General features: G+C 37.1%; 2 protein-coding genes across 3 annotated transcripts in view; both read left to right on the forward strand.

The window, feature by feature from the left end:
- Nucleotides 1-4695, forward strand: part of LOC103476902 (T-cell surface antigen CD2) — a 6406-nt gene extending 1711 nt beyond the window's left edge. The window contains exons 2-8 of the mRNA XM_017308373.1: nt 1883-2158; nt 2330-2403; nt 2813-2987; nt 3165-3230; nt 3628-3705; nt 3928-4190; nt 4372-4695. Coding sequence (XP_017163862.1) covers nt 1883-2158; nt 2330-2403; nt 2813-2987; nt 3165-3230; nt 3628-3705; nt 3928-4190; nt 4372-4461 — 1022 coding nt within the window. The 3' untranslated portion in view covers nt 4462-4695. The remainder of the gene's footprint in view (nt 1-1882; nt 2159-2329; nt 2404-2812; nt 2988-3164; nt 3231-3627; nt 3706-3927; nt 4191-4371) is intronic.
- A 3281-nt stretch (nt 4696-7976) lies between these two features.
- Nucleotides 7977-8697, forward strand: part of LOC103474902 (immunoglobulin superfamily member 8-like) — a 3314-nt gene continuing 2593 nt past the window's right edge. For both annotated transcript variants that reach the window (XM_008426185.2, XM_008426177.1), the window contains exon 1: nt 7977-8017. The gene's annotated coding sequence lies outside the window, so the exon portion shown is untranslated. The remainder of the gene's footprint in view (nt 8018-8697) is intronic.

Genomic DNA, 8697 nt, shown 5'->3' on the forward strand with positions numbered 1-8697 from the left:
CCACACACACACACACACACACACACGCACACACGCACACACATTTTCAGATCTTCACACAGCCTCTCCATTGGACTCAGATCAGGGCTTTATGATGGCCACACCAAAACATTGACTTTGAAACAATTTTGGCTGTAAATTGAGGTTTGAGACCAAGCAGTGCCTAAGATTTTACTTATTGATGTCCTTTCATTTTGTTTCAATATTTCTACATAATTTTCTTTCCTCATGATGTCATCTGTTTTATGAAGTGCACCAGTTCCTCCTGCTGCTGCCACCCCCATAGTTCTCACTATGTTTTCTGGCATTTAGAAAACAGAAATGATTTCGATGAAAACAGCGAAAACAAGAGAAAACAAGAGAAATTTGGTCCAATTTAACTTCAGACAATGAGAGAAAATGCTTATGTGTCTTTTTATTTTCTTTTTATATGTAAAGATCTACGGAGTAGTCTGACTAGGGTTACATTTAGAGATGATTGAAGTGACGTGTTTCTGGTAATCACTGAGGAAAGTGGGCTGGATCTTCTAGCTGAGCGGTTTCTCCTCTAAAGGTCATGGATTTCATAACTTTGCGTCTTCTCAGCCTGGTATAAAACTGAAACAAAGCATCCAGCATCCACCGTCTTCTAGAGTTCAGTTGGAGGTTTCCCTTCAGGTTCTGTGCAGCCACCCGTTTGGTTTAGCTGCCGTCTCGTCTTGGTGCTACGAGGAAAAGAAGTTCTCTTTTTCTCAGAACGACACATTGTGTTCAGATTTTTCTTGTTAATCACACTTTAAATATCTGGAAGGATTCAGAGATTGTGAGATTGGCTTTGAGGTTAGAAGCACCACCGTTTTGGTTACAGTTGGGGACGGTTGTGGTTTTTAACGAAATATCCAGAGATCAGTCGGTCAGAGGTTMCTGCTTCCTTGTTCAGTTTATCTTTAATTTGTATTCTTCTGGTCTAACAAGACGTAAAAGCAGCTTGCCACAAGGAGGAACCCTGTTTTTATTTTTTTGCAGCTTCTTATTATCATACTGAGAGATTTTATACGAAATGGTGACTCAGGAAATGGTTTATTCACTGCGGGTTTTAACTTCACAGGGAATGAAACTCATTCAAAGGTATTTGGTAATTGCATACCATTTCTGTTCTTTAGAACTTTTGTCATGACTGAGAAAAGTTTCCATCCACCAGAGGAACTTTATTTTTAATATTAAACCAGAAAAATGACGCTGCAGCAGGCAGCCGCCCACTGCGAAGGGAGTTCAGGCTTGGGTAGTCAGAGAACCGTGTAGGAGTGTGTGCCGCTCAGTTTCTGTGGTGAGGGCAGAGAAAACAGGATGCAACACTCACATCATCCAACAGCGACGAGACGCTGAAACAAAAGATTCAACGCAGAAAGCTGCAGTTTCATTTTGACTCGAGGGCTTTGAATCCCAGGTAAACACTAAATGAAGGTAGTGCAAGAAATATTAGTGTAGCTCCATTTTCTGTACACTGTGCATCAGAAAAGTATTGACACCTTCAGAATTTTATCTCATTTGCAATGGCAAGCTTCAGTGCATGCTATGACCTGCAAATGGCCTGTCCTTGTATAGCTCTTTAGCAAGTCCAGAGGACCCCAAAGCACTTCACACTACATTCAGTCATTCACCCATTGACACACACATTCACATGCTGATTGGGTTGTTGGGATTGTGATTTACCAAGACAAGATAAAGTTGTGGAGAAGCTTAAAGCAAGTATAAATAAATTAGGATATAGGAGAATAAAGGGCTCTAGTCAGATAAAATCAAACTTGTTTTAATTGTCATGTAAAACAACATGTTTTCACATCATCTTTATTCATCCATTAATCCTGCTCTTCTTTTGTTTCTTTTTCTGTCTGATCCAAAGTTTGTAACAAATATGTAGCAACGGGCCAAAACTTCGACGTTCCTCTGGGATACACACCGAAACCTACTGATGGTTGGAAGTGGAAGCTTAACACCAAGACAATAATTTACATGAAAGCCGGAAAAGTAGTCACAAAGGATGGGGGTGAAACTCATGCAAACGGATCCCTCAAGCTGACAAATCTGAAGAAGGAACAAGAAGGACTTTACACATCTGAGGTTTATGATAACGAAGGAAGAAAACTAGCCACGAAGGAAACAAAGTTATGCATAGTAGGTAGGTATAAATGTCTGTAAGTTGCACATTCATCTCTATTTTAGATGCTCTACTTGGTCCTTTTCTTTATTTCCTTATTGAGGAAAGCTGACTGGTTTCTGGATTTTGTCATGATTTTTAATATTTCCCCAATAACTTCTCATCTTTTTTGATCTAATCAAACCTCCTCAGATCCTGTGAAGAAGCCTAAAGCAACTGCAACATGTCAGGATGAAAAAGTAAAGTTTGTATGCGATCTTAGTCAGGTAAGAATTTATTTTTTACTTCTTTTTAGCCAATAACTGCAAGATACCGTAACTTTCTGTAGAGCTTTGAATCCTTCTTGCAAATCCAGACAGACTCTTCATGCTTGTCAAGATTCAGACCTGTAATAATAATTTCTTAAATGATTATTCACATAAATTTTTCCTAAAGATTTCTGCTGTGTAATGGAAATTAGCCTGTTTAACCAAGCCTTCCACCTCATGTGGCCATGTCAAAGTAAAAGCCACAGGAAATCGTTACAATATGATACATTTTCTACCTTCTAATATTTTTCCAGGTATACCTTGTGATGTAAAAAAAAAAACATGTCTTAAATTGTCCTGAACAGTTGGACTCTTTTTTTTTCCAGTGAGAGTTTCCAATCAGTCTTTTATTTCCATTTTCTTTTAGCAACCTAAAGGTGTGAAGTATGAATGGTTTCAGAATGGAGCCAAGATGAAGAAAAATGAAAATCCTTTAAATGTTGAAGCAACAGAAATTAAATACGACAATTTCTTTTGCAAAGTTTTTAATGAAGCCACTTCTGAAACCAGTGAACCCGTAACTCATCCTTGTCCTAAAACAGGTAAATATTTTTGTCAACATGGCTAAAAGCTACTGTTGCATAATGTGGTCCATAACAACTGCTACTTAAAATAAGGTGGAATAAAAATTTTCTGTAAAATATCTAGATACGATACATTTTTCTACTCCATGTTGTCTGTGAAGCATATTTAATTTCTTCATGCTTTTCTTTTGGAAGGTATCCCAGGTCTCCCAGATGAATTGTGGGGAATAAATATCTGGGTTTATGTAGGTGGTGGAGGAGGTACGTTTTCAGTTTCCTTTTTTTTCAGACTACTTTTTTAAAAATAATTACTACACTTCTGATGAAAAATAATATCTTTATTTATGTTCAAAATTGGGTAGTACAGATGGCATCTTTGGACGCTATCTGCGAATGGAAGCTGTATAAATATGAGTTCTGAACTAACCTGATGGCAAGTTGCTTAAACACATTGCTGATCCATGCCATGTTTAAACTCGAGGGAAATAGAATGTAATATATAAAGTCACTACATTCTGATAACTTGATGATTTAAAGGAATTGTTTTGGGGACCATTAATCATGCCACTGGTGATTTTGTGAAAATATTTTTCAACAATTAGCCTTGAATAAAACAACCAGCTGAGTCATTTAACTTTTTTCTTATCATCTTCATCAGGTATTGTTATATTGCTGATCATCATTGTCATTGTTTGCTGCGTCCGAACTAAGCGAACAAGGAAACTACGCCTGAAGGGTAATGTACCTTATACTTTTAGTCAATCATGTCAATAGTCTTGTCATTAAAGGCTGATGGAAGCAGTTGTAACTGATTTAATGATCTGGAAAAACACCAGCACTCACCACTCTTCTTGGGTTAAATGATTAAAACTTCTGGAGCACCCAAAGACCCACTGCTTGTAAGTTATTTTTCTTATTATTATTAAGTATCATTCTCCTGTTGATATTTTTTGAACAGATGAGGAGGAGCTCCGTTTGGAGTGGACCAACACCAATCACCATCCCAATCATCCACCTCTTCCTGACCATCCTCCTCCTCATCATCCCAACCGTCACCATCATCATCACCATCACCACCAGCACCAGCAGCAGCAAGAGCAGCAACAGGCACCGGGCAACACCGGCCCTCGACAGAGCCGCTCCAAGCAAAGCCGCCAACCTCGAGCCCGAGCCCCTGAACCCAATGGCCAACCTCAGCCCAGCCCACGGAGAACTGGACAGGTAGGAGCCGCTTGGTTCCTTAAGGGCTCTAGCTCTGACTTTGACTGGATTGTTAAGATTAATTTTTACTGGACTTAGCTTAAAGAAAATGTTTCAGTGCTCAATCTGAACCTGTGGGTTTTCAACTTGTATATATATAAAAAAAAATTTTATCTGACCTTTTGGTTTTCACTTCCTTTAGACACAGAAACCTGCCAGTGACGCAGACGACGAGCAGCCTCCTCCTCTTCCTCAGCCCAGGAAGAAAGGCCCCAAAACGCAACTAGATTAAAAATTATCTGAGATAAAGTTAGACACAGACGTTTTATTCCTCCTGATTTTCTGGGCTGCTCCACTTCAATGTTTTTTTTTTTGTGTGTGTGTGTTCAAACTAAAAAAAACTTCAGTTCATGCAGATTAACAAACTACAACCTGCGATGTCATTGAAAAGCTTTAACGCTGAACTCAAACTAAAAATGTTCAAACTCTTTCTAACTTCTATTAAAATGTCACTTTTGATATTTTCTATGGAGGATAAATCAAGTTGAGTATCAAGTTTCCCATATATTGATGGGAACTTCCTTTCAGCTGGCTGAAAGACAGCTAGCTGTTCCTTGACAAACATTAAATAAGAGTTACATACTTATCTAGTTAACATTTAACCTCTCATCAATCTCCAGTTAGTGCTGTTTTCATACAACAGCTAACATGTAAAGCAGTGACTCATCGAGACTAAAAATATCCTTTTAAAGAGGTTTTTGGCAGAACATAGACAGTTTTAAACACAATTTAACGCATCAATTAAAGTGTGAAAAAGCCTCACACAGATGACTTTAGTTGATTCTAAGTCCTTTAAAAATTATTTTAAAGGCACTGAACACATCAGACAGTCTGCAACTGATTCCAAGAAAATGCAGCTGCATTTTGCAAACATCTTTTCCCAATTCATTTTGGACAATTTCAGAAGTAAAAGGCTCGTTTTAACTTCTTTTAAAACGAGCCTGAGGAGTCTGTTTACTTTAAGACTCCTCTTAGTCAAAAAAATACCATCATGGAGCGCATCGTGTGTTTAGTTTGCAAACCGTTAAATGTGTGGCTCAACAGGTAACCGCACGTTCTTCGTAATGTGTGGTTACCAAGACCACACATTACCAAGTATCGGTATTCTCTCGTTAATGTGAATACCAAGATATTTGCACTAAAAGACAAATGTAAATCTCTGAACATTCAATTTCAGAATTTGATCTGAAATTGATCAAATTCAGTCTTGAATTTGAAAACAACCGCAGTTTGGATTGATCTGATTGAAAAATAACGCTTATGGGATTTTCTTTTTACATAATTGAAGGCATTTTGAGGTTTACTGAAAGCCTGTTTTTGTGCCCTGTCAGAACGGTAAACAACTGTATCATCAGCATAAAGGTGAACATTTGAAACAAGAGCTTTAAGGTAGATGATAAAAAAAACTGCGGTCTAAGGCCTGACCCCTGAGGAACGCCAATTAAACTGTCAAGCAACCTACAAATTTAACCATCTGCCTGTACATATTCAGATCCACCGCAAAATTAGTTGCATAATTCCTACATCAAAAGAGTCTTTGCATCGATAAGTTCAGTCTTTGTAACTAAAATAACAGTAATGAATGAAATAAACAGCATCACACAGTTTAATATGTTGGATCACTTCTGCAGTATTATGAATAATTTATGCTTTTCTGTATATTTGAAACTGATCATATCGTTTATATATCTATGTATAATTTTTTTACTTTTTAATTTTCTAAGAAAATTAAAACATTGCTAGGGACAGATTGAAGTGGGAGATGTATTTTGTGGATACATTTTTCAGTTGCTGCATCAAACTATGTGAGAGTTTCTTTGTATGTGTGTAAAAAAAATTTTGTCATATAATTAATGAATTCTGTTTACTTTAAAACAAACTCCTCTTAGTCAAAAAAATACTATCATGGAGCGCATCGTGTGTTTAGTTTGCAAATGGTGGTCAACAGTAGAGATAGGCGGCTAAAATCATTCATTGGTATGTAAAAATTTGGAAGTAACAACCTTATTTTTTTAAAAACTAAAGCCTTTATCTTTCTTTTTCTTTTTTAGCATATATTTTAGGAAAGCAAATGTTGCATTTAAAAACTTGCGATGCGTTTCTTGTTCTGACGTCTTCTGGTATGCCAGAAGGCTCCAGCTTATTGGTGCGCTTCCATTTAGCCAAACTATCTAACTTTAGTTTCCCGATTTGGTTGTCTTTGTCTGCTTCTGGTTTCACCAAGTGGGAAAACTCTTCACCAAGAGTTTTCCTACTTGGTGAAATAATATGTCACTTGTCTTTATTTGGTGATGCATGTTGTTATACACAAAAGACAAAAGGATCTCAAACTCCGTTATTTATCTTTACTGTCTTTGTTCCATCATTGCATGCTGTAGTTTTTTTTGTTCTATTTGTATTTTTAAAAGTCCAAAAGTAAAAAATAAAAAATATAGCATGGCAGCAACTGCGATTTGACCATTTTTCAGACTGACGTTTTCACCTTTGCAAGCGGCTTCATTTTCAGATTGAGTGTGCAACCCGGTGATGTCTGCATCTTTCACCATATCCTGTGCATTTTTGCTGAAAATGTGTTTGTGGTTTGCTGCTCTTGTGTGCATTCGCAGCGCGCAGAGTGCAAGATCGCTATCGTGCTTTTGTGTCGACGTGGAGATGTTTTCCTGCAATTGGAGCAATAACTTTGATCGCCATTCTCATCCTCATTAGTCTTTGCATTCTGATTACCGGTGAGACTCAAAGTGATCTGGTAACTTGGAAGGAGTTAGTCACATTTGGTGCGTTGGGCTTAAATGCTGCCGCACCTTGCATCTTAACACCCACACACGAGACACTTTGTCATCCAGTGACAATGTTTAATTGTGTTCACACCTTTCAGCAACAACAAAAAAAAAAACACAGAAATAGCATCTTTAAAGGCTGTGGTATTCACAGTTTGTATGTTGCTACAGAGAAACAATTAAGTGTGCCTTCTCCAAAAAACATCAATGCAATTGTTTTCTATAAGTTAGCAACTGTTTCTTTGACATTTCTTATCCTTTTTGAAGATAATTTAGATGTTTCTACGCTTATCTAAAGATAAGATTCTATCCTGGAGGACGGTGGTTTTCTTTGTTTTAAAAACATAATTTGAATACCTAACCACCACTATCTGTGAAAGGATTGTCATCTGCATAACACTAATGTCTTAAGATTCTCATGGTCAAAACCTTAGTCAGTAGTTTTTTTTATTTACAGTGTGGCACATTTTGCAAAATAAATTCAAAATATTTTGGTTTGGTTTTAGATATAGAGTTTTTTTTAAAATCATTTCTGTATCTGTGATTAACATGGTAGCATACAATTTTATGCAGCCAGAGTTTTATTCATGCTGGAGGATGTTCAATTGTTTCATTCAGTTTGATGTCAGCATGTAAATTTGTAGCTACAAACAGATGCATAAAGGGAATATCATCTGCATAACATGGCAGATCATGTTATGGTTTGAGGAAGCATAACTTTTTATGCTTATCTGTAGGAAACGTTGCGACTTCTCCTGGAGGACTATGACTATGACTAATGTGAAGAAAATATTTATTCAGCAAAGAAAAGTCCGAAAATGAAAACATAAGCTGGAGTCTGGGATCTGCAGAAAGAGGAACATTTCAGAACTAAGGTTTAATGCAGAACCGTTTTTTGTTTGATACATTTCCATCTAGGAATAAAAATAAAGTTTGATGTGAACACTCACTCCCTCTGGTGGCTGTTTTTCTGAACTGCAGCAACACAAGGAAAGAAACGCTGAACTTGAGGTTAGTAGAAAGTAACAAAAACGTATTTGGAAGCAAAAATTTCTACAAAACATCAGGGATCTTGTAATAATAGATTTTTTCATCTTGTAAAACCAACACATACACACACACGCACACACACGTTTGTACTGTGAGCATGTAAGACAGGACCACACATCATGCATCTTTCAAATCATCCACATAAAAACAAACAGCATTATGAAACACATTTTATTTTACAGTTTGGATTTTCTGACAAACATTAAGTGCAAAGTGAGTCTGAGAAGTTTCAGGTRGTGAAAAGCCACACTCTCTCAGATCTATTTTTTTTTCTGCTTCCTCCGTGAACTCAGGCTGAAACCAAAAGGGTGTCAAGAGAAGTGGAACTGGTCTGCTGCTTCCTATGCAAACAAACGTTTTTTATCACTGTCCAAAATATCTTAATAAAAAAAAGGAGAAAACATTTTTTAAAATTCCTCATAATCTCAAGGATCAGCAAGTTTAAATTGAACTTCACAGGGATTAAGCAGCTTGTTGTTTGTTGGTCTTTGAGTAATAATGTCTGTTATGTTATAAAAACTGTCACTATCTCTACATGAGATCTTCCCGCTTCCTCCATGTTTGCCTAACTTTGGGCTACTCCACCACATCCCTTTCTCAGTGTGTGTGTGTGTGTGTGTGTGTGTGTGTGTGTGTGTGTG

This window comes from Poecilia reticulata, linkage group LG2 (assembly GCF_000633615.1).
Source record: "Poecilia reticulata strain Guanapo linkage group LG2, Guppy_female_1.0+MT, whole genome shotgun sequence".
NCBI lineage: Eukaryota > Metazoa > Chordata > Actinopteri > Cyprinodontiformes > Poeciliidae > Poecilia > Poecilia reticulata.